This window comes from Accipiter gentilis, chromosome 23 (assembly GCF_929443795.1).
Source record: "Accipiter gentilis chromosome 23, bAccGen1.1, whole genome shotgun sequence".
In the NCBI taxonomy this organism is placed as follows: Eukaryota; Metazoa; Chordata; class Aves; order Accipitriformes; family Accipitridae; genus Astur; species Astur gentilis.
Genome location: NC_064902.1, coordinates 8,504,986 through 8,531,867, shown reverse-complemented (window position 1 = coordinate 8,531,867; position 26,882 = coordinate 8,504,986). Strand labels below are relative to the sequence as shown.

The window sequence follows — 26,882 nt, the reverse complement described above, 5'->3', positions numbered from 1 at the left end:
TCAGAATCATTAGCTCAGTTGCTACCACACTGCTGGATATTGGCTGGTTGCCTTTATAATTCCTGACAACTCTGAAGAGTGTCTGAAAACTGCTGTGCAATAGGGTAGGACTTGACCAGTCTTCATCAGCATTATGAAGGCTTCAGGTCTGTGGTTATAATTTAGAAAGGAGGCAGTGAGCAATGAAGTAGGTAACTTCTGTTCCTTTGCAAACTAAAGTTAAGCAGGTACACAGGAACATGAAAAGCTACAGAAAGACAAAGCAGAGCTACATGAAAGGGCACTGAAAGCAAAACATGTTCTGAGCTAAACACCAGGCTAACATGTATGTTGTATGTTATTGAAACATACCCTCCCAAGTTCTGGGATCTATGATATTAATTCCAGCTGGAAAACACTATGTGGATCACAAGTCAGTCTATAGCAACAACAACAAAAAAGTAGTATATTTTGTAAGAGAACAGAGAAGTGTAGAAAAAAATGCCATTGCAGAAGCTGACAAAAAGATCCGTCTGAACAGGATTACTACTGCACACCAACCCAGAGATGCTGCTGTGAAAGTACAATAGGTTCAAAAGTTGACAACAACAATGAACAGAGGACTGGAAAAAACCTGGGTGAAAATGCTGCACATATTCTGATCTCTTCTAGGAGATGGAAATACTCCTGATCTGTTTGCTTTCTTTCATAATACCAGAAGACATAGAAACAAGTAAATTCAGAGATAAGAAACTGCAAATGTAACTTTTTCAGGCAATAGGTAGTTTGCTCTGTAGAAGTTGGTCACAGGATTTTGCCAGTCTTACAGAGGAGCGAGATTAAAAAGGATGAGGGAATTCAACCAGCAAGATTTGTTACAAAGCTTAAAAAAAACAAGCTCATTTTGGAAAGGACACAAACCCTCATTTCAAACAAGAAAACATCAATTTCAGCAAGAGAGAACAAACTTTCTAGATCAGTCTGCTGCAAGATTTTGCACATCTCAAACATTTCATATAAAACTACTGGTCTAGCTGGTTTGCTGACCTATCTCAGTTCAATAATTGTTGTAGCCTCAGTCACATTAACAAACCTGACATTTCTGCAGCCACTACTGGACTAGCTGATTTGCTGCCCTAACTAACTCAGTTCAATAATTGTTGTAGCCTCAGTCACATTAACAAACCTGACATGTCTGCAGCCAGTCATGGTTTTTCAAGACCATGAACTCATCTAAACATAATACACAGCATGTTGTAAGAGAAGGCAGAAAACATGGTATGTATGGCAAACTAAATGCATCTTATTCAAATATGCACACTTTTTATAGGTTAAAGGTGACCTGCAAATCAATTTGTGAAACTTGTATCAAGGTAAACAATACATATTATATTATATGCCCCATTAGCCAGGCTAAGAGAACAGAGGTATCTAGTTTATCCATCAAAACATTTTTCTTCTTAGGCCTTATGAACTAAGAAGAAATACTAAGAGCGATACCCCTGAAATGGGCTGTGGAGTTTGTTTTCAAGTGGCACTTACCTGACCCCTTGTAGGCCGGCTCCAAGCTCCAGCAGGATCCCTGGGTGATGTGATATCACCAGCATGGTGCATGTGTGGGTGTTACATTGGAGCGGGAGCCGGAGGTCCTAGCGGGGCTGGACTTCACAGAACCTAAGAAAAAGAAATAGTAAGCATTTCGGTTATGTGCTGAATGCTGTTCTCTGCTTAGCCTGGAGAATGAGAGCATTCAGCACAAACACTGAACTGGTGTTGTCAAATTGATTTGCAGACCACCTTTACATAAGTGACTTTCTGATCATTTGCCACAGATCTCCCTGTTCTTTCACAGGAACAACATGCCTCAGGAGAAACATTTACAATGCTGTGAGAAGCGGGCTAGTCCCACCGTTCTTTGGCTGCACTGCCCCTACACATCATGCCAGCAATCTTGCTTCAAGTCTTATATCAAACCCCTATATTTCTGCAAGCATCTCACCTCTTCTCTGATGCTACATATTAACACATCTTGCATCAGGACTACACTATGTTTCCAAGCCTGCCGTGATGAGAAAGAGATGAGTGCAAAGCCTTGTGAAAGAAGAGGCTTGGAGAATTCTAGCCCCAAATTCTCATCCTCTTTCAGGTGACCTGGAGAAGAAAATGTATAGTTTTGTCCTTCCGTGTAAAAGAAGCCAGGTTCATTTGGGGATGCATCTGACAGTTAAAGTCGCTTAAATATCAAGAAGCCCAGTGACATTCACATGTCTTCTTTTTGAAGTTTTAATATCAGAGAGCATACCAGGTAAGGTAATACATCACAAGAATTGATGAGCCAGAAACTGAGCAGCTGAAAGGGAAAACATATCTTAGCCATCCAGGGCAGACTTTTTTTTTTTTTCCAAATTACTGTCCATTCAGCTTAAATTCCAAATGGAGTCCAGTTCTTGCCCCGCCCCCCAAGATTCAGCATCTCCCACCACTTTAGGGGGACATGGAAATTCACAATGCATGTCTCAAGATGTCCAAGGTGCTCTGCAAAAATCACACAAAGCTGAACGTCTCTTCTGTCATATTCCTATGGTGAAAACAGGAAAAAAATACAGCTTTTCCAACCACTGAAATCACCTAAAAAAGGTGCAAGCTCAATATTCTGTACATCCCACATATTGCACATTTCACAAGTATTCATCAACAGTACAGTCTGGACTACAGTATCTGTGCCTGCAGACCATGCCCTCTGTCAAGCAAATAGAAAAACAATAAAGCACATTCCAGCTACACTACTCCTACTGCAACATGTTGTGTGAGTTCCTGCTCAGTGACATTTACAACTGAAGTATTTCATGGAAATCTATGTTCTGCTCAGTAATCAACCAATACAAGAGGCCTAAATCGAAAGTTAAGACTTAACAGACATCGGTGTTAAAAACAAGACAACAGTACAAAAATACAGACTTTTTATTTTTGCCCCCTAAAATCACTTCCCTGCTGGGACACAGATCATCTCCACTTTTCAAATCTTCCTTGAATTTTGAATTGAGATGTGTGTCGCTAGCTGGCTAGCACACAAACACCCTAAAATCAGAAGTCTATAGAACCAATGGGGTTATTTTTGTCATATGCAGACCCAGGTCTTGCTACTGCTTTAAGCAAAGCAAACCTGAAGAAATACTGCAAGAGACTGACCACTTATATTTCAATTTTTCAGTCCTGAGACAACTTAAGGTGATGCTAAGAAATGTATGTAAGGCAAGAACTGCCAGTTTAAGTTACTACAAGACTCTAAAGCTTCAGAACCATTGAAACAACTGATTTCTGTTGCAGAAGACAACCACCCAGGTGATCACAGGTGGAATTTCTGCTGGACTCTGAGCAAAGTCCTGTTTAGAGGGGGACAAGGAAAGCAAGGCACAAAGGAACAATGTGATGGCAGCTCCTCATGAGCAGCAATCAGAGCCCAGGAGCCTTGTAGCTGCCCTTATCACTACACACTCATTCTTTGTGTTCTCAGACTCTAGCAAACAACCACAGACAATTACTAACACAACCTGGGTTTGTTTCTGCCAGTGGAAGGGAGGAGCAGTTTTCAGGTGAGGAAACTGTTACACTGTTAAAAAGATGATTTAAACACTACCACCAGGCGCTGAAGGGTACTATCTTAAGTTTATCACAGCTTCTCTTGTAATTCTCTCAGTGTGGCTATTGGGAAGGAACAAATGGAAAGACCTGTGAGCACATCCAAATTCAAAGACTAGGCAGCAAAATCCTTCAGGAAAACACCTCAAAAATCACTAGGACCCACTGAGCAGTCTGCAATTTTAAAATATAAGTTCGGGGAATGTACACATGAGAAACCCATTTCTGAATACACTGTACTGATTTAACTGTTCTGAATTGCTTACTTCTTTGCACTTTGTGTTCTAACCAGTGAAAGAAACTTTGCATCTAACTTCAATTACTTAAAACAAGTAATGAGATGTACATGTGACAGTATGCCAACAGGAAAGTCCTGCCACTGGACATTACCAGAACATAAGAACAGATGATCAGTATATAAAAGGAATGGGATCAATAAAAAATGAATTAGGAAAGAGTTCAAGTACATGAGACAGTATCATGCTAATTTAAATACAAGAGATGTTTTGATTCTAGAAAATACCTCTTATTTAAATACAAATGGTTAACTAAGGGTCCTCAGTCATATCCCAGGTTGTATATTATATGTCAACTTTAAAGACATCTAGGTTAACATTTAGTACCTAAGAAAACACCCTGCAAAAGGTACCATAATTACCAGATATCCCTCTCCAGTTTGTTTTTCTCACCTGACAGCTGACATAACCTCTCACTTAGCTTTGCTGCACTGTGAGCACAATATCCTGAAATGATGCAGTTTTCCTATTTGATTTGTAACATAAGTAATGCTATTAAAAAACTCATCTTTTCTGTAACTTCTAATCTCCTAAAATAGAAGCTGATATGTTTTAGTTTTACTACACAAGACAATTAAGTGATTCAAACCAATCTTAGGAAAAATTATGTTTTCAAAACATGGTAGGCAAGCAGCTATAGAGGGTTTCTTCCTTGCTTATAAATCAATTGCTATCTTGTCAGTCCGACTTAACACTTCAGAAAATCTTCTTAGAAGTTTATTTTGTGGCAATATCCAGTATAAATGTAGTGCAAATAAACTTTTGATGGGTTAGCATGCTATATTCAATCTTTTTTAGGTTGTTATATATTTCAATTGTGAATTTTGGGTGAAAATACTGTCACTGTGAAACATTACACAGTTATACTTTCTAATAAAAGGCAGCTGTTCCCCTTCATTAAGCAATACAAAGATAGTTTTCTTTCAGGAACAGAAGAGAGATACATTACTCTGTGTAACTAGTGATACACCCCACAACTATATCACCAGTCAGCACAAGGGGATCTTTTCCAAGCTGAACATTTTGTGGACTATGCAGGCATACAGAGCCATCCTTCAAGTCATAAGAAGCAAGTCTTTTCCTGTCACTTCTCTAAAGAATTTGCCTTAATTTAAAACTAAAAGAAAAAAATGCTTTTTAATGGGCACTCAAGTCTTCTTCATTGACTTTGGGGAAACAGAATATTTCTCAACTCTACATTATTTCAATTACATATTTTTAGTTTCAAGTGGAAGCAAGTTAGTTCTTTAAAAGTGGAAGATTCTGAAAGACTTAAGATTTTTTTCGCAATATTTTTTATTCCTCCATTTAATAAACAGCAAGATATTTGCCTGTAATCTAAGAAGGTAAGTAAATTGCTGGGATATCAGAAACTCCTGAAGTTACTGGCAGCAGCAGCAACCTGAACATAGGACCACCAGGTTGCCGCATTCTTTAGCCATGCATGGCACCGCATCTTCAGGAAGGCAGCAAACCCTGATCTGACACATTGTTTTTGGTAACTTCTGCCAGAAATGTAACAGCCTGAAGAGCACCTGAGAAGTTCCTGTTTAATCCACCCCTGCCCCACTCTTGAGCCGCTTCCATGGGTACAACAGGACTGCTGTGTCCAGAGCAACACAGCACTCCAGGCCAGACAAGAGAACGGTTACTTTAACACTGCCCTGTATCCTGACCCAGGTTATCTTTTAGTTCCACAGTTGCACCAACCCAGCTAAGGTGCAGGAACAAATGCTGAGTGTTAGTCAATCAGCACTTAGGATAAGCATAAGATATGTTTTCACGCCAAAAACGTAAAAAGCAGGATACTTTAGGAACACTAAACCAGTTAGGCTAGAAGGAACAAGTTAACCAGAGAATACAGGAGGAGTGAAGAGGGCTGGTCCTGCTCTGGTTTTGGAGAAAAGGCCCACAAAGCAAGCACTGCAGTGCTTGGGTCCAGCCCCAAGGTGGGTCGCAGTCGTAGGTGCAAGTCAGAGCAGCATTCGCTTCTCATCAAAAAAAGCAAGCAGGCAACCCAAGAGAAGTTCCAGCACTGAAGGAAAACATACAAGGGCCAGCGTGACAGCTAGAAGTGCTGGTATGGGGTTCTAGCAGGTATAAAATCATCCTTTCTGCAAGAAGCAGAAGGCAGAGATGCATCTCCATGGCTACAAGTACATTCCCCAATGGAAAACAAGTTTTGAAGCCAGCAGGACAAAAATATTCACATTACTTCGGAAGTTATGCACTTTTTTAGCAATGATGTACCAAGTCCAAACAGACCATATTACTCCTCCAAAAGCAACTCAGAGAATTCTCACAGTCTTAAACGTTAAGATTTAGAAAGCGTGAAAAAACTTATAGAAGACAGTTTCAACTTACTGAAGAGTTTTAAGAGATCTCAAGGACTCCTTAGATCATGGGCTACATACAAAGAAAAATTAAAAACATTTCTTGTGAAGAAAAATTAAAAAAAAATCATAATTTCTTAGAAAGATATTAGAAACACGTAACACATGGAGTAAAAAAAAAGAAAAAAAGAAAAAAGCCTTCAGCATATTCCCAGTGTCATCAGTTTGCAAGAGCCCAATAAACCAAAAACCTAAAACAGCTAGTCTTAAAACCAACTGACTCCTTTCAGTGACAATTTTCAAAGTTTCTGCCAGTGCCACTACACTCTCACAGCCTGCTCACCTCAGGCTCTACAAGCAAGTAACAGCAAAAGGGTAAAAATTCCTAAAGAATCACTCAAACCTGCAGTTCAGAAATCCCAGGTTGAAGACCCACCCTGATCACTCCCTCCTTGTACCATTCTTAACACAAAACTGATGAACTGTCAATCCCTCCTTTCACATCTCCTTCAGCAGATACAAGACTTTAACAGATGGAAACAGAGTGGAATTTAAGAACCTTCACACTACTATTACCATTTCTTGAATGATTTAATTAAATCTTAGAACACCTAAGAGCACACTTTTTATAACCAGACAAGGTAAGCAGATTGTCCACAATAAAAGTAATTATGCATTTACCTTTAAATAAGAAGTTTTGCTCTTTATGAACCAGTGTTTCTCTGCTGTCTCATTTTTGAGACAAGACTCCATTTCAATATATGAATGCTGTTTTTTACCTGTAGGTTAGAATATTACTTTACATATATTTTTCCTGGCAGCATCACCCATTAAAGGAAGTTCCTGTGAGCAGCTTTCTCCTAATTCTTGCCCTGGTGCCTGGCTGCTTGCTCTTGCCCCACAGTGCTGAAAACATCTTAGAGGGTGTACAGGATTAGCAAAACTTCCTCCTTCTACCTCTCTTCTTCCTTGCAGGGTTGTTTTTAACCCAGGTCAGTTCACTCACTCTGGCTATGACTTACAGCATCACCTCATTTACAGTTGCGCCTGCACATAAAAGGAAGTGGTGACTGCAAAGGAAAATACATGTGGAGCTGCAGTTCAGCTAATGCTTCCATCTGAGCAGACCCAATTCAGACATAGTTGTTTTCTGTGAAGGGATACGCAACATGTTACGCCTGTAGGAAAGTGGGGGTTTTTTTGTAATTACCATTGTAATATCACGCTGCTTGTTTTTTCAATGTTTTACTAGCTTTGGAGACAGACTTACTTACGATCTAACACTTTACAATACCCTCACAAAACGGATTTCACAGAAGCCAAATGTCCTTCCCAGGCATCCTAACTGGCCACACCTTTCGGTGCAACTGAAGAAAACAACATGACAAGAACTTTCAGAAAAACTCAGACATTACATCTCAGCAATTAGATCATGACAGATAGCATGACAGAATAGCACCAAGCAGCATGTCACAGCATCCCACTCAGTGAAAGGTACACATTGCACCAGAGTATATTAATGCCGGACTTCACACTGGCACAGCTATTTTACAGAAGCAACATCCTTGCACTGGAATATTCTCATGTGAGGAAGACTGGACTTATGATAAAGGACTGGATTTGACCTCACAAGCCCCAGGTTCAGTTGCGAGCCTCAAAGTCCGTTTTGCACTTCATGTGCAATATTTTTCATTTTCCAGCTGCAATAGAGGAACATGACTTTTGCTCTCCTCACCAGATTTCACAGATGACTGGAGACATCTCATCCACCACTTGTATGCAGAACATCAAGCACAACCAAATCCTCACCTTCGCTGAAGTCCCTCACAACCACAGTTAAGATACAAATAGCATAAGCACCAGTCAAGAGTTTATCAAGAACCCCCAGTCATGGTTAGTTGGGTGCTATAACAACTGTGATGGTTTTTGGAAAGGCAGAGTACAACAGCTTAGACTTCATGCTATCCTAATAAGAGCTCCAAGGCTTTTGGACAATTTGGAGCATAAGAACAGTAAGCTTGAGCTTGCCTAAAAACGCTAGTGAAAGCATAATTGTAATCCAGACATAGGTTATAATCTCTGAAATAGGCTTGTAGAAAGTTCCAAAACGCGGAATACAGACCAAACAAAAAGTTCATCATTACCCAGGGCCATGACTTCCCTTGTGTTAGGAAAACACCTATTAAACACTGCACATGCTGATCTGCTGCTAGGAGAAGTGCTGCATTACTGCTAAGTCATGCAAAAGGTCTACAGGAAGGCTTAGGTTTTGAGGGGGCAGGGGGGAATTTGGGTTTTATATCCTGAAACCAAAGTGAATGTTTTGGAGTATTCTTCACATCATGGCATCTTCCCACTTTACTCACACAAAGATGTCGTCTTTTGGCATGATATGATTTAAACCTTCATCCATTTGGAAGATTTTGTGGAATCGATGATTATACACGTCTGTCACCACCATCTAGAACAGCAAGTGATATTTGCAAAAAGATTATAATAAAAGCTTCCATAAATTTAGGCAAACTAACTTTAAATTCAAGCAACAGTTTATTCCTGTTTTCTCTTTATCAGAATTTTCAGCACACCAAGATCAACGCTGTTTTCTATAACAGCACCCAGTAGCTAATCAGCTGTATTTGTTAAGATGGATCAGAAAAACAAAGCAAGTAACACTGATTTTATAGAGGTACTGAGGAGATGCAATTCCAACAGCTGCAAGTCAGCCTGGTGGAAACAGCAGCACAGATCCCAAGATCAAAGTGGCAACAGGCTAGGATTTCAGGCACAGATCAGTCACATCTATAATTAACTGAAATCAATTTAAGTGCTACACTGGCATCCTAAGAATACCCCACCAACTAGAAAACCATTCCCTCTGGAAAAGCTCACCTGATCCCTTTGTTATTAAAAGGATATCCAAGAAGAGGTGGACCCAAAACAGACATAGAACATCTCTCAGTACTAAGAAACTACACTATCAGAAATGCTGGGGGTGGGGGTTAGCTTTCTGCCCCTTCGTCTACTGCAATGGAAGTATCAGAATAAACACAGATTGTTTCATGCACCTTTTTATTTTACAATCAAAGAACAGCATTCAAACTTGTAAGGGTTTTGTCACTATTTCATTAAGTTCAGCTTATCAGCCATCTCAAAGCTAAGCCACCAAAATGCTTCAAGAAAAACAAACATTTATCAAAATTACCGTGCTGCACTTATCCTTACATTTTCTGCAGGAACACCAGAGAGTTTGGAGAGTGATTCACACAGATCTGAGATGGCCCCCATCATCGGCACCACAACCCGGTACTAGAAACAAAGATAACATCATGCTTATACTAGGCAAAATAAACTCATGCAATGCAGAGAGCAAGAAAATGGAAATAAAACCTTTAATTTATAGGAGTTCTGCTGAAGTTAAGGTCACAGCCACACACTTCAAGGCCTTCTGTATCTCAGCTCTACTTTACAAAGCAGGGATTTGGAGGGAATGAAAGAGCCGTAAATAGTTGGCCTTCTGCTTTGATCAGGCTCAGCAGTAGTAAAACCCACCAAAAAAAAAAAATTAAAAAAAAAATTTAAAAAATCACCAGACACAGCAGCTTGCTCAGAACATAAATTGCTGCTTCTTTATGTGATAAAAAACATCCTAGAGCCATTCTCCCCAGTGCCTCTGGAGGTCAAGTTAGAAGTCTTGACAGACAGGAAAGGCAAACATTTGTGTGGATGGCATACAAGGATGGACCCTCCTGAGCAGATCAGACCACGTAAACCTTCATTTGATGGGCAATGTCATCAATACAGGCTGCAGTTTACCTCTTCTAAGAGTTCTGTTCCGGACATGTCCTCAGACTGAAACAAATCCCCAGAGCTCACCCAGAATAGGACACACCGTGTAGGACACACCCTGCACTGAGGCTGGCTGGGAGGGAGTTACTTTCCTTATAGCACCCTGTATGGTGCACATTTTGGATTTGTGGCTAAAACAGTGTTGATAACACATTGATGTTTTAGTCATTGCTGAGCAGTGCTTGTGCAGCATCAAGACTTTCTCTTTGTCTCTGCTATGCTCCATCCGCAGGTAGGCTGGGGAGGGCAATAATTTGGAAGAGGACACAGCCAGGACAGTGGTCCTGAACTGCCCAAAGGGCTATTCCATACTATATATATATATAATGTAACGCTCAGCAATAAAAATTGTGGTAGAGAAAGAAAGGGGTTTTTTGGCTTCCAAGGTTATTGCTCAGACAGTGGCTGGGCACCTGTCTGCTTGTGGGAAGTGGCAAGTGATTTCCTTCGCGTCATTTGTGTCATTGTCCCCACCTCCCCACTTTTCCTTCACTTATTAAACTATCTTTATCCCTACCCATGGGTTTTCTTGCTTTTGTTCTTTCTAGTCTCTCCTCACTCCTGCTGGGAAGAGGGCAGGGGGGAGTGAACAAGAGGCTGTGTGAGTGGTTGGCTGCTGGCCTGAGTCAATGCACCACTCACATTAGGCTACAAAAAGTATGAGGGGCACAGTGAAGAAACCTTCCACACTCCTAAGCAGAAGTATCTTGTAAGTCAGTGGGAATGCTCTGCCTCAGATGCTAAACGTATGATAATCCATTGGTTCCACTTCCAGTGCTCTGAACACTTCCATGAAGACAGATCTGTGAGTTTTAACATGGCTAAGTGACATTCTGCAACCAGGAATGTGCATGGATGCAAGAATACAGGTGCACCAGAACACAAGCATCTACAGTTTGGTTTAACATGGCATCCTTCCTCCATCAAGTAATCAGTACCGTATGTTTTAGAGAAGGATTCAAAGGCACTGTAGGTTACAGATAGGCACACACTCAGAGAGAATTACGTGGAACGTACTTGCCTTGACTAAAAGGAGTTATGTATCAATATTCACCAGAATCTTCTCAGTTATACTATCCATCTGCATATTCCACTGTGGCTTTCAGTTCACTTTCTCTTAGCACAACCCACATGGCACAGACACAGCTCCTCCTTGTGTCACACACCAGAGGGGAGTAGTAGTGCACACCTCTGGCTTCCCAACTGGGAGATCACAAAATGCAAAGAATTGCTCACAAGGAGACTGAAGGTGGGATGCAGAACATGTACGTGGCAAGCTCATCTAAAAAAGCCTCAGGTCGCAGAAGTTCTGTTAATCTTGATTCTTTAAAGTAGAATTTATCTTTTTAGTCTCTATGCTACTGGTAACTTGTTTGTTTTCTCAATGAATCCTTTCTTTGTTCTTGCCCTTTATAAAGTCTTGGTGACAAGAACAAGTGTAGCTATCCTTAATTTCATAGTTGTACAAAAAGCAGGATGAAAATTTATTGTGAATTCAGCATACATTCTTCTCCACTGTACCTACCACCCCTCCTCAAGCTAACAGTGTATATACAAAGCACAAGTTTTACCACCCACAGTTATAATCCACAGCACATGTAAATATTGCCAAGCAGTGCCTCCAAAATGCATCAGGACATCTAGTCACTCTGCTTGGGCCTCCCACATCTTGTGCTTCTCTTGACATGCATGGCAAGCACAAGGTTACTTTAGGTATGTGTGTGCCTATCCACAGGCCCATTTGAAAATAAAAGGGGGGGAGGGAGAAATTAAAAATCAGTCTATCTTAGAATTGAGCAAGCAATCAAGTAATTTTTTATTTTTTTTTCAAGAGGGATTGTTTTTCATTTCTGTTTGAAATTCAGAGGCTTTACCCATTTCGGTAGGTTTCACCTTTACATTTTCCAAGGTAACACGAGATAAACATGCCAAAGCAAACACATTACTGTTTTCAGGGAGCAATACATCCTGCACAGGTGATCTCATCACAGGAACAGGTAAGCCACTTCCAGCTGACCCATGACCCTAGTCTTAAAAATCGAGATTTTACAAAGCCACTTGATTTCACGTGTTCAATTTCCAGTTTTTACATTAAAAAACCCCTCCTACTTTACTCAAAGGTGGACATCAATGTCCTTTGGATTATTTGAAAAGTCTCAACTTTAAAACTTAAGATAAAGACTCAGATGACTTAAAGAAATTCGTGTCTTCAACATGCCTCACCTGGACAGGTCTGTGCTGTGGGTCTGCATATACCAGGGTAACTTCCATGAGACGATCTCTCCTCAAGGGCAGTGGAAGGGTTAAGTAACAGAAGGGATCAAAGGTCACAGAAACTTTGGAGCATTTGGGACAAACAAGGGTAGACTTGAAAAGACCATGAAAAATATCCACAATAATAGAATCATTCCTCAGCCTGTGATTCTCCCAGGCCTCTTTTGCCACCTCCTATAAAAAGAAAAAAAATACATTAAAAGTTTTTTTCTCGCAACCACTTCCATAGCATGGCAAGCACAGGAATCAAAGAAAACTCAGAAAATTGATACTGACAGGTAAATTTCACAGAAAGGGGGGGGGTCTACCAGTGTGTCCAGCATAACACACTGGGATTTCTTCCTCAGTGAAACTAAGGCCTTGTGTCAAGTCAAATGTAATACTTCTGTTTTAGCTGAGTCACTCGGTCAGGTATTCTTTGGTGCACACAATGCCAATAGCATGAATGGAGCCAAGGGGACAGGAACAGGGTTACACGCTGCTCTTCAGGACAGCAAGCTGCTAACAAGATACACTCCACTCCCCTCCATGAGGAATGGACTGCTGCCCCCTGCTTTTGAAAGACAACTGCAGTTACAACTTCTGAGAAAAAAGTAGACTTTTTCCCTGGAAAATGATGGTCCATGTTTCACAAAAAAAGTATAAAAGCGGGCAAATTACAGTCCCTTAACGACTTTCACAATGCAACTTTCAAACTCCTTACCTAGGGGCATCTGGTAACTGGCATTTGTCTATTCATTGCAGTCAGAGGCTCTTCTTAGCATGAGACTTTCAGTTTATCGTACAATACCATACATTTTATATATATCTCAAGTGAAATAAGTGCCATAGATACACACACACTGCAACGTTACTGTCACTAAGGAGGATGCTGAGATGGGAACAGAGTAATAAGCTCCACCAACTGCAGTGATATGGATGCAAGGCAGAAACACATGTACATTTCCTATATCAGGGGGAGGGAAGTACCTAAATAAAAGGAAGGCATGCTGGGCATCCTTTCCATCCCACAATTATCAGCATTTCTTGGAGGAAAAAAAAAGATTACATATACTACTTCTTGTGGTGTTGCCACATGCACTATATTATGCAAGAAAAGGCAAAAGACATGAAGTTATTGCCAGTCAACAGGAAAAACAACTAGTCACATACACCTCCTAAAAATAATTACTGCATCTATCTTTTAGAGGCCCCTAAAGCATCTTTCCATCTAATATTTTTACTCTAGACCCTGCATTTGTCTGTATGTTGCAGCTGTCTGTGCTGTGACAAGAGGTAAAAGCCTGATCAGGAGAATCATGTGTCTCATTTTAATGTGAGCATGGTGTTTGCCAACTTCAGAGGAACAAAGTGTCTGCAAGGGGCTCATGCATCAGTATTGACTGGGAAACAGAGGACAGAGAAAAGGCAGGGAGAAAGATGAACAGAAGACACCTTTCTGCCCTCTGTCAGGAAAATGCTATAAGAGAATTACTTTTCTCTATTTAGGTAGAGTGGGTAACTGGAGCCCAAGGGTGTTTAAATTCAAATTTAAATTAAATACAATGTCAAGTTGCTTCAATATCAGTGTACCCATCTCCATGGAACCAGAAAGGAGAAAAATCAAGTTAAGCTTCTTAAGGAGATGAGGTAGTTCACCAAACACTAGGAATTCAAGATCCACAGCTGCATAAAGTCACTTGTACCTTCGTTCTCTCCTTGTCTTGACCAGTGATTTCATGCACCCGGTTTCAACCTGGTTTTAAATCTAGCTCATGGATTACATTTGTCTAGAGACCATGAAGGAGCACGCATGAGAAGTCTGGCCTAAAAGCCCACTTCATTTGACACTCTGCTGTCTACCAGTGGGACACCAGAATGGCTGCTTACAACCCCATGCCCAGGACACGTGTTCTGACCCTTATCTGAGGGACATCCCGGCACCTCTGCATGACAATGCTTCTAGTCTCACCCAAGTCCACATGCAAGTATGATGGCCTGCACAGTAAGCACTCTCCTCAAACTGATGCTAAAAGCTGCTGCTCAATCTACCAGGAGGAAGAAGGTGGGCCTGAGTAGTCAAGGAGGAATGGTTATGGTAGTAACTACAGCCTACTTTTAGACAGCTGTTATGTCACAAGATCAACTTCCTTCCTTTCCACTGCAGAACCACAACAGTATTGTATCATAACCACATCTTCCTGCATGCCAGTATAAGAACAGACATTCTGCCGTAAGGCAGAACAGCAGCAACGTGCCACAAGGTGTCATGAAGAGTCAGCCATGCCATAAACCACGACAGGGTTCTCCCCTCCCAGGTACACTGCTTTGCAGGAAGAATGTTTGTGTGGCCTGTGAGCGGGAAGGCCAGGAAGTGTCACAAAAGCCAACTAAACTCCCTTAGAAGTGCTACCTGCCTTACCCTCAAGTAAAGGGCACCATACCGAATCAGGTCTGCCATTGGCATCCTTCAGCTCCAAGTAGGGCTTCTTCTTCACTCTGTTCAAATCCTCATGCAAGCCATCTAGAAGAAAAGCCAAGAGTTCCTGCGAATCTTGCTGCTGGTATCCTGAAAACTGAGGAGCAAATCGGCCAACCTGCGTCTGAAACACAAAGGCAAGAGTCAGAGGCGGGTGAGCACCACCTATGTGTAAAAGACAGAAATAAAAACACTCACATCCTAGCTTTTGCAGCAATCAACTCCATGCTACCCTATGTTAGCAATAGACCACAGTGAACTGGACGCTAATGCAGCAAGAGTGCCAGAATAATTTTCCCAACTAGGTTTGCGCCCCACCCCAGTTAGAGGGAAGAATGCATTTAGTGGTGTGATGCTAGAAATCTAAGTTATCGGTATTAATTTAGGAACCTGCAAACAACCAGTACACAAAACCTACCTGCCTGATGAATTTTGTACTTTAATTTTTTCAGAAACCTGCAGTTCCCACAATGCAGACTTGCTATAAGGTAGCATCTTGAAGCAGGTGGACTGCAAGACTGAAAATGCCTGCAGAAGATACTTATGAACTAACAAAACTGGCTTAAAACTGAGATTGAAATCCTCGCCACAGTAATCTCTAGCTATTCTAAAAATTGTGATATGAAGCTAAGAAACATAACAGCCTGAGTTAGCAAGAGCCAGAAAAAGCACACCCATATAACAGCCTGTTATTTCATAACTGCTATCTCACAACACTGCCATTTAGTGTTCCTGCTTCTAAAAAAACAATGGAGAGGGGTCCCACAGGAAAACCAACAATTAGCTGAAGGAGTGGTCAGTCCTAGTGACCATCACTAGTTTTCTCATAAACACAAAGAGTCCAACAGACTTGCAAAATTACGCTTAGAACATTTTAACCACTCAGGATGACAACCGCAAGGGAGCCCAAACTGAAGGGCTGTTTTACATTACAGAGATAGTTAACACTGTTACTAAATCAGCAACAATTGTTAGAAAAATCACAAGTGATACTGTACTAGGAAATAAAGAGTAATTCTTGTTCCAGTCTTAAACAAGAACAGCCCACATTAAGACACTTTTATTGATGTTTCCTACAGATTCACATATTTCCTCTGAACAGAAGTTTACAGAACAACTTTAAAAGCAGTGGATAATGTGTTAGCAACTCCAAGTCACAGAAATTAAACTTCTTGTTGTTTCAGAACTACCTATGACCCTACAGAGGACAGAATTCTGTAGTCCATGAGACTTTTGCTCCAGGTCTCAAAAGCATATACCCTCAACTTCAAGACTATATACCATGCAAAACCTAAACAGCAACAGGATGCATCAGGTCACCATTTATTTCATGTATTTGGGATGTTACTCTTCCTCAGCGTACTGAGATTGCACTATAGAAGCAAACTCTTAGTGTTCCTTGGATGCTTTAATTACGTTGTTCTGCACTGGAGCATCTTTGCAATATATTTAAAACAAAAGACATAGTTACAATTTTTCAAGGGGTTCATATACAACTGCTACATTGCAGTACTTCAGCTGAAAGCAGCTCTTCACACTGAAGCACTGGGAACATGACATCAATATATAACGTTATATACAAGGGGATGCATTTTGCTCTCCACTTTATAATTTCATTTTTGAAATTTATAGCTTGCATACCTTTTCTCACTGATTAAAGTTCACGGCTGGCAATTCACATGACCTTGCCTAGTTTTGTAGCAAAGATCATATTGATGCATCTGTAACAGCTCTCAGGCTGGAAGGTCATTTACTAAGTAAGGCATTGAACATTAAAGAGCAGTAACCAATTCTGGGATATGACACTACTCACTGGCAAGTTCCTCCCTGTACCCTGAAAAGCATTTACATAAAACATGAAACAACCCTGAAGCCATTCTCTCATTACTGCTTTCATAACACCAAAATATATGGAAGCCATATTAGCTTTCACTGTTTCTTCTGTCAAAGAGCTACGCTACAAGAACACAGAGTACTTACTTTAAACATACGGGGGGCCACATGAGACTGTCTCCCAGACCAAATCTGTTTAATGAGCTCTGCATAGGCTTCTGCAATTTCTCCCCTCATCCCCAGTGGATTGTTCTGATTTATTTCAGCTTCATATTTATCTTCCAGGAAATAGTCAGTCAGAGGAGGGGTATTGCTCAGACACTGAAAAAGCATTAAGAAAATTAATTTACTGCACAGGACAATAAATCTGTGCAACAATGAAATAACAAACCCAGCTTTCACATCAGAACACGTACTAAGCTATTAACAAACCTGTGCGACTGAATTTTAGTACATATTTAATTAAAAAAAAAAAATCTATTGGGAAGGCAGGACACTGTAACCATTGCAACTCAAAAGCATGGTTGAAATCAACAAGAAATACCACCAAATCAACATTCAAAAGACCACCAGCTCATTTCTGAAACATGGTTTCTCTTTGCAGATGCCACACTGACTTCCCTCCTACACAATGTATTTGCCCACAAATCTAAGTCACCCCTCTGGAGCAGTTTCTACTGCTCTTAACTTTCTCTTAAGCCTTATCTTAAGACATAAGGCTCATTGGTCTGCAGCTCCTTGGTTCTTCAGAAATTTCTTTAAAACTGACATCGCATTTGTCACCTTCCATTCCTTTGGTGCAGAATAATTTTAAGCATTGATTTAAAGTTACTGTATTTAATAGTTCAGCAAAGCAAAGAGCAAGCAACCTTGTGGAAAAAAACCAAACAACCCAGACTTCTGGAAGATATCTGCTCTTGGCTTTATGTCCCTCCACATTTTGTTAATTTGTTCTGTAACTTCCACTGATGCTTCAATTTGAGTAGAATCTCTTGGTGTAATGCTGAAGTCTGACACAAAACCAAGCCTGCAAGTGTCAGAAGAGTAAAGTTTACAATCACAGTCCTGCCAATGCTCACCAAATCCTACAATTAATGTACTTGTACTTGTTTTTTCCACACGTTACTGAGGTGGTAGGCTAGGCTACCTTACTGATGTATTACACAGAAATCTGCACAGAACATGTCAGGAGGGTCTTTAGAGATGTCACCTTAATGTTCTCAGGTCTACATCCCATATCCACTCTCTAACCTTGAAATCCTAATATAAACAACAGTGAGAATAAGAGAGGTCCTTGTTCATCCTTGAGGTGAAACACAAACTATACTTTGTCCTCCAAAGAACAAGCCATTAAAAAAAATCCCCATCAAAAAGTTAACAAACTTTAAAGGCAGGAAGCATACTACTCCACATCTACTCTCCTATTTACATACTTATCATCAGTGTATCATGGTGATGATGTAATATATTCTGGGGAATCACCGTAAACCTCAGGACACAAGTAAAACTAGCACAGACAGTAGTTTCCCTAATTCAATAAAAGACTCAAAGCTTATAGCAGTAACTGACACTCAGAAGACTTAGATATGTGAACAAAGAGAGCCAAGTCTGAGATTATGATCAAAACTACTAGGACATCAAGGCACTGTGATAGCAATAAAATATTAAACAGAGCTCTTTCTGAATGCCTGAAATTTCAGGACCCGTAGCAGGTGCCTTCACAGAGCTTCACAAACTAGGTGTAGGTACACAGATCTCCCAGCACAGTTATACATGGCAATCTGAAGAGAGTCAGGAAAGCGTAGTCCTGCCTTTTAGCCAACCCCATTTTCACTGCCTTGACGTGTACCTTGTGGAATTTATTTCCCATCAGATTCTTCCAGTTCCAGTGCCCAGATGTTAGTGTCTTTCTCCAGGCAAATTACATTAAAGTGCTTAGAGACTGCTATTGTTTGACTAGTCACTCACTGGAACACTGTTACAGACAAAATTACAAGATTTCCCAAAAACGAAGGCAGAAATCTGCATTTGAAAGACTGATGTCTAGAAAATTAAAGCTTAATGGAAAAATACAAGAAAGAAAGAAATTGGTCTTTAACATGCAAAAGAGTTTGCATGCAAAATCAAGACTGAAATGTGTTTAGATTAAGTTACTTTGATAATCAAAATTAATTTTACAAGTTGTGTCTTTGCTGTGAAGTTCAAGAAAACATAATGTGGTTTAAGGTTACCATGATACAACTGAAAATAAAGTCCTGTCAAACAAAAAAAGTGAGGCAGTCCAAGTTTATTGTGGTATCCCGAATACCACATGCATAATGCATTAGAGTTATTTTAAGACCTCTTTTAGCTTTCAAAGCTACCACAGAGTGACGGAAGTCATTATGTAGCACTCGTGCCACACTAGAAGTTTGCCCATTGCTTAAATCAAAGTTGATATGTTGGCTCATATTTTGTTTGAATTCCTTAGCAAACAAGTATCCCTAACAAGTTTCTGCATTTTTTTAAATTAACCAAATAAACTGAATCTCTTAAGTTAAATAAGTATACCAATAATTATTAGCTTTGCATAACCATTACAACCTTACCATGACACACAATCACCCTGAACCCTTCCTGTGGCTTTTCACACTCTTTATTTTTCAAGAGTCTTTAAACAAGGACCCCAGAACTGTGTGCAGCGCCCTGCTCATGTAGCTAATGCTGCACACACAAGTTAAAACATCCTCCATGTCAGCCCATTTTTGCCAGAGCAAAGCATTAGGACCTTACATTACAGTTAGGCATCTGTTCAGTACAATTTTCCCATAGCCTTTTCAGAAGGTATTTCGGATCCAGCCCTTCATATCGTACTATGTTTTATAGTACTAACATGCTACACATAAGCCAAACTAAATATGAACTGATCGTTTTTGTTTGGTTGGGGTTTTTTTGGTTGTTGTTTTTGTTGTTTGTTTTTTCATTCCAGGTGCAGTCTCCTCATTGAATCACATTAAAACATGCTTTTCTTTCCACAGATTTTAATCCACAATCTCTGCAAGACTGCTCTTTTGCTTAATTCTAAAGAGGCTTCTTTCCAATTCTTACCTGTAATGCAGAATTCATGAAGCAGGTATTTCCAAGGTTACTGAGTCCACAGAGTCCAGGCTGTGACAGGGAAGCACTGTCCCTGCAGTTGTAAGAGTTACAGACAAATCCAGAACCTCTGGAAGAAAGACAACACAGTGAACACCACAATGAGTTTACCAATCCTCAATACTGTTTAACAATCACATTAAGTAAGAGTCAAAAAAATGTTTAATGAAATTGTTTAACCAGCCCACATGTTTCTGCTGCTTCATAGTGGCTTAATATTGAATACCAGGAATGTGAACTATATTTGCTAATTTTGGAAACATTAATAGTTACACAGTCTATTATTAATTTATGGCTCATAACACATTAATTTCCTTTGTCTACAGGTACACAGCACACTATCCTAATGCAGCAAGAGTCTGTATGAATCTATATGATATTGTAAGAGCTAGTGAGAGAATTATGATCTCTACCTGGAAAGGCTTCTATCACACTAGCAGATGGAGAAAGAAAATAATCCCTTCCCTCACACCCCCAATCCCGTCAAAATCAGCCAATGCCCTAGTAGTTAGTACGCTCTGGAACATGCGCTACTTTTGCAAGTGAGCAAGGAACAGCAGAACATAGTGGTTTCAAAAGCAAAGTTTGATAAACAGGTACACAAGAGTAGCAGAACTCCTCCTTTTCTATACAGGCAAGGATGCACAGGAGTATTCAATCACATGAAGGACGAAGAAACAAAAAGAACATTCCTGCTCTTACCCCCTGCCCAGGTGGGAGCTGTTCAGTCCATAGGAGTTACTGCTATCACCGTTAGTAATGACAGAAGTGGCAGACACTGAGGAATAAGAACTTGCTGATGATTTTGAAGAGGTAGTAAAGTTTCTGCTAGTTGCAGTACTTGATCTGGGAGAAAGGAAAAAGAAGTAGAAACAGTGCTACTACTTTTTTCACCCCCACCCCCACCTCCCACAAAACTCCGAGGACTTGCCACATTACAGTCAGTTCCCTCACACAGAATTTACTGTTTTGATCTGTGTGATCATGCTTCCAAACACCTCTCTGGTACAGAAACCTCAAACAAAAGTACCAGACGCAGGAGTAACAATTCTTGCTTAGAGCAAAATCTGGGTCCCAGACTGAAATAAGTAGGCAATTCAGATGGCACGAGTGATAGGGAAGCAAGCTTTAAGTTTATGAGTAAACCACCTTGAAACAAGCAAGCAAAAAAATCCCAATCTTAAGACCACAAAACACTTGCCCCACATTAAAAGTGGCAAAGTCAGTCCTTCCCTACTTCCCTATCCAAATCACCCACTCAAACAGAACATTAATTAGTAAGAAGATAACCAGGGTGGGCACAAAACAGTTTGCTACTGAGCCTAGTTGATACAACTACATTGCCTGGAGGCAAGACATACACTGCTATGTACATGCATGCTTGGAGGTAAGACACACTGCTGTGTACATGCAACACGCATAGCAATCCTCAGCATTTTGAAACTGGAGATACTGAAATGGATGAAAAAAAGTTCATAAGCCTGAAGTCTATCCGGTTGTGAATCCCAGGCTATTCCACACTACTACCCTCCTGGTCCAGAAGGGAACCAGAACACAATGTTACAAGACCAACAAGGCACTAAAATTCAACAATGTTCTGTCATAGACAGCTTTGGCTCCATAAAAAAAAAAAAAAAAGCAAAACTAGAAGATAGTACTACATAAAGAAACTATTTTGATACTAATTAATTTCACTATAGCAAGAGCTAACTCTTTCCCCAAATAAACATGCAAAACTAAATGCAAAAAGGCACAGGACACCAACAGCCACACAACAGTGGCTAATACACCCAAAGCAGAGCAAAGCACCAGCAGAGGACAGTGCCCTCAAACTTTAGCTTGTTCTTGTGTATCTTTTAATGTGGCTCTGATTCTCAAATGATACAAACTAAAAATGCATATTCATAGCTCAGATGCTGCTAAGAAAACAGTCTTGGCAAACCTCTGTGGAGCAAGAACTAAAAGTCAAAGAACAAGCCATAATGGCAAAGAGGAGTCAGAACAGTTGGACAGCCTTACCAGTTTGGAAATATAATAGCAGCAAAATAAATACAGAAGGAAACAAGGTAAAACAGGGGCTTCCAGATGAAAACACAAACCTCAAACACAGTCTAAATCTGAAGCATAAAAACCAAACAAAACAACACCAGTCAGCACAACCAAAAAGTATACCGGAAAGTATACTAGCAAGAATGAGCAGATCTACCAAAATAACTAAGACAACTGTTTCTGGGACAATACACAACCTTCTGGTCTTTACATGTTGGAGATAAAACTTCTTAAGACTACCTAGACAAAAAGATAAGATCGATGAGAGAACAAGAGGGTCTAGACTATAACAACAATTATCAGATACATGCTACACATGTGGGAGTTTCAAGGCTCAAGAATAAAATAATTAAGCTAACAATAGGCTGTAAATCCATTAAGAACATGTTTTAAAAGTCTGAAGTAGAAGTGAAGTATCTAGAAGCAAAGAAGGGCAATCTAGAAAATGCTAGACTTGAGAATGTAGCATCTCTGCTTGACATGTTTGACCCCAGCAAGAGAACAGAATAAGACACTTGGAAAATAATATGAAGAAAAACTAACAGAGAAAAGAAAACGAAGATGACCTCTTAAGAGATTGCAAAATTTCCAAAAGACACATAGAGGCAGTGCATAATCAAGAGTCAGATGGCAACTGAAGAGTTCCAAGAAGTACTTCGATAGTATCCTACACACACAGAAAAAAAGCTAAGAACTATGAAGGAAGATAAAAAATGGATCAGAAACCAAAGATAACAGACAAGTCACAGAGTGGGAAAAGGTCTACCTACAAAGTCACCAAGGATCTTGAGTGAATTCCTGTTAGAAAATTGGGAAAGATCACGTAAGAAGTAAAACAACAGAAGAGAGGCCAACAGCTTTTGAAGTGTGGAGAAAAAAAAAGAAAAAAAAACAGAAATCAAATACGCTTGGGAAGATAAAAATGCTAAGCACTCTTATATTTTACAAGTTACTCATCTATCTGTAATAACTGAAGAAAAATTTAGGACTTACTAAGCACAGCTGCTCCCCCTCATCTCACAAGATGGTCACAAAGGTAGCTATGATTCCAGATGAAAGGCACAGACAGCAGCTAAGAACAATGTTTTTCTCTGAAAGCCTCCCATTTTAAGCCCAGGAAGCTACTGTCAACGACTCCACAATCCTGTAAGCTCTCAAGCAGACTGCCTCATTTGCACACAGAGGTGACAACAGAAGTCCTGGATGCCATGCATTTATGCCCAGTGCCCCAAAAAGCATTTCTGTGGAACATGCAGACTTTGACCAGTCAAAGCCACTGCCATCTCTCATGGTACGTGACTTCTGCTCCCTTGGAAATGGAGGCCCCAACACCTTGCTCTGAAGTAAAAGATAAACATTATTTCTTCTTTGAAGTTTGTGAGTTAGAACCTTCTAAAATGTTCTGGGCTACTCAGTGGGTTACCACTGAAACTACTCTCAGTTTGCTTAGTTTTCTCTTTGTAGGCATAACAGAGACTGGACTGGAAGGTGCCGAGCTCCTGCAGCTTCCCTTTGATCACCACTGCAATGTTTCTGACAGGGATAAACACATTCAGTTACGTTTCATCAACAAAATCTATACAGGAGTAAACTATAGCAAAGAAAGACTTCATCTAACCATGCAACAGTTCATGGATTTGAGAAAATAATTTCACAGGTTTGAGGATAAGACTGCATGGTATGACTGCTGAATCAGCCCTCCTGCTAAGCACAATTTGAGTCTCTCAAGATAACTCCTGTCTGAGCTAAAATGTCTTCTAGAAAAATCTACCATCACAGTTTCACAGTGGCCAGCAACAGGCAATCCAGCAGACCACAGATAAACTGTTCCAATGATCAATAACCCTTACAGTCAGAAGAAACTTGCATTTCATTTGCTGTATGAGTATCTGGCTTCATCATCTGGACATTGGTTTGTGCTCATCTCCATCTGCTGCCTGTAGAGTTGCTTCTTCAATTTCCATTTGTCATATCCCCACAGAAGCTTTTATGTGTTAAAATCAATTTTTAGATTTTTCACTGATATACTTTAACTTCTCGGTCTTTTAGCATAAAAATTATTTGCTAATTATTCAACAATTCACTTGGCTCCTTCTGAAACCCCTCTCACTAGTCTACTTTTCATATCTGTTGACAACCTCACAGGACATCATCATTCCACATGCAGTTTTATCAGTGTTCCAGTTATCAAAACAGTCTTCTGATGCACAGTCAGCATTTCCCTACTGAACCACTGAGGTTTTTTGTTTGGTTTTGCCTCAAGGCTACTACAGGAGCTCACATTCAGGAGACTGAACCAGGACTAGAACCACATTCCCACAGGGTCCAGCATGTTATTTCGGTCTCATGTTCTTCATTCCAACGTACACAACTTCATGCTTCATAATACTGATGCACGTTGGCCCCCGTCTGCCAATTAAAGACAGCTGTTTCACATCTTGCCATGCAATGTTTCAAAAACCCACAAAAATGGCAACCGAGGATAAATCTGGAGACTAGCAGCATAAAGAGGACCAAGTCAGATTAATCTAGTACAGAAACAGTGAGGCCATATGGTTGATAAGTAGAAAAACTGCTAAGCTGAAGAGCTTGAAAAAAATATTGTAAAACACTTTCAGGTGGTTGGAACACAGAGATGGGAAAAGTATTTCAATTCAGTTGAGGCTACCTTCACAGCATACAACAGAGTTAGTCCTCCTCCTTTAAACTCCCAATACAAAAAAAAAAAAACAAACAACCACAAAACAAACCCACCATTAAAAATACTGTGACAAGAAGTTTTTGTCAAAGCAGGAAAAGCTAGAACTTACATTTAATTGGGAAAGCAGAAGCCGTAATGGATTTTCATTTAGAGACGTCTTACATGCAAAAGCCTCCTTATGTACTCAATGCTACTCTGAAAGCATGGCATCTGCTGCAAACTCAAGCACTTGAAAGTCACGTAATAAAGGTTTGCCCACAAAACATTTAGCCTGATTGCTGAAGGTGTCCTCTGAAATCATCAGCACACAAGTTGCTGGGGGATGGAGATCAGTTTTAAATATGAAAGGGCATTATGTACCTACAAAACACATTATCAATCACCAAGTTCTTAAAATTGTACAGTGATTTCTGGTACGTGATATCACTGCATGTTGTATCAGGTTGAACAGATGCCTAAATCAAGACAGAGTAGTGGAGAAAAGCCGCATGTTACAAGATGGGTGAACTAAGCAACAACTCAACATTTTTACTGAGGAGAGTACTGGGGGGAGGAGGGAAAGGTCCATCAAGTATACAGTGCCATCAGTAAACAGAAGAGTAGGAAGAAGAAAAGCAAGAAAATCCTAGCAGCAACCAAAGAACGAAAAGGTATTTTCCTGCTGCATATTGCAAAGGGAAGCAGACAGCTACAAGGCACATGCTAAATACAACTTTACTCCTGTTTTCAAATGCAATACCCGACGGAAAAGGTGCTATTTTTATAGACCTGACATAATTTCTTGTTTGTTTGTGCTAAGAAAATGATACTCAGGATAAAAAAAAAAAAAGTGTGCTAGGACTGAGCTGGAACTCTATTAGCTCAGGATTTTATTTTGGGAGTCTTACAAGTAACAATTAAAGAGGACTAAATTCCACACAGCCATTGATATAATCTCCCTTCAGAAACAAAGTATGCCTCCAATTCTGAAATTCCTGAATAAATACAATCTATTCCCTCTTCTGAAATCTTGTCTAGTAGCAAGAGCAGTTTCCAACTACAACAAGAAAGTATTTCATTCCTTAGGGAGCAGCAAACTAACGAACAGCAGTGGCCAGGCATACTCTGAATATAACACCCAAGGACTACTGTGGAGTTTAAGAGCATTTTTTTCTTTAAAACGTCAGCCAGCTTGATGGCTGGGGAAATCCACAGAAGGCTGCCAAACATGTGGAAAAGCGGTTTCCCCTGGTAGGAGCAAGTGCCTCTGACAAGCAGCAAATGGTGGGGAAAAATCCTTATGACAGGGAACCCATCCACCCTACTGTCGCTTTGTGCACACATATTCTGCAAGTAGGGAATGACATGAACCCCCAGCTTTCCAAGGCCTCTTTCAGTACATAGGCAGCAATGAGGATGCTCGTCATTCCTCTACCAACAGCAGAGAGCTCTACATCCCATTTGGTTTATGCCATCAAAACTCTAAGTAAAAACTTTCTCATGAGCTTTTAGTATTAAAGTGATGCAGCCCAAAGAAAGATCTCCAAATATAAAGTTCCCCATGGTCTTGGCTAAACAGTATTTTCTCCAGCTGAGAAACAGAGTATTGGAGCAAAATGTTTGCCTGAGATAGGATTAAAATTTGGGAGTTATTCAACCCTCTTCCATACCAAACCTCAGCACAGAGCATTCGCAGTTCCTGCTGACACTAGATGTACCCACAACCCTAATTCTTCAGAACTTCAAAATATAAGTTTATTTAGAAAGCATAACAACTTATCAACATTACAGACTTGCTTAGCCTCACAAAAGAGCAGAACAGGTTTTCAGAGTGATAGTCTCACTTATCCTTCTTAGCCATGCTGTTAATGCAATTTCCAACTCACTTCTGGTATCACCTTTGGCTTCCAAAAAGCATCGGTTGCTTCCTACAGACAAACAAGAACCTCCTTTACTACAGAATCACTCTCTGTAATATTAGTACAGTGTAACCTACCCTGAACACGTCATCAGTGAACAGGGTAAGACACTCATACTCTTCTGGTCTGGGAACTCCTCCTTCCTCTGTCACCAGTTCTGTCTAGTTCAATTGCTCGCAATCACCCACAGATTTTATACATATAAACAGTCCCTATGGCTTTGTACTAAACTCATTAATCTGGAGTCTTAAACATGTAATACTGATTTAATGCAACAGGTATATGCACACACACCCCCATGGAAAGACAAGCCACGTCCCAAATCATTAATGGGATTTGAACCCTACACTTCAGGTGAGTCTTTTACCAGCTCACAGAAACAATTAAAATGCTGGCAACGTTTCATTGCAGTACAGACATCTAATGTTTCCAGAACAAAAG

At 40.2% G+C, this 26,882-nt stretch overlaps 1 protein-coding gene across 8 annotated transcripts in view; it reads right to left on the bottom strand.

The window, feature by feature from the left end:
- Positions 1-26,882, bottom strand: part of USP4 (ubiquitin specific peptidase 4) — a 50,806-nt gene that overhangs the window by 8,698 nt on the left and 15,226 nt on the right. Inside the window, exons 7-14 of one of the 8 annotated variants that reach the window (XR_007509349.1) lie at positions 20,496-20,639; positions 19,746-19,863; positions 16,806-16,979; positions 14,791-14,949; positions 12,317-12,541; positions 9,470-9,553; positions 8,614-8,708; positions 1,522-1,653 (exon numbers count right to left, since the gene is read on the bottom strand). Coding sequence is in view for 4 of the 8 variants with exons in the window: in XM_049827113.1 (XP_049683070.1) it covers positions 8,614-8,708; positions 9,470-9,553; positions 12,317-12,541; positions 14,791-14,949; positions 16,806-16,979; positions 19,746-19,863; positions 20,496-20,639 (999 nt within the window). In the remaining 4 variants the exon portion in view is untranslated. Of the gene's footprint in view, positions 1-1,521; positions 1,654-8,613; positions 8,709-9,469; positions 9,554-12,316; positions 12,542-14,790; positions 14,950-16,805; positions 16,980-19,745; positions 19,864-20,495; positions 20,640-26,241; positions 26,451-26,882 lie in introns of those variants that run through there. The other 7 variants (XM_049827113.1, XM_049827115.1, XR_007509348.1 and 4 more) reach the window with 7 other exon arrangements.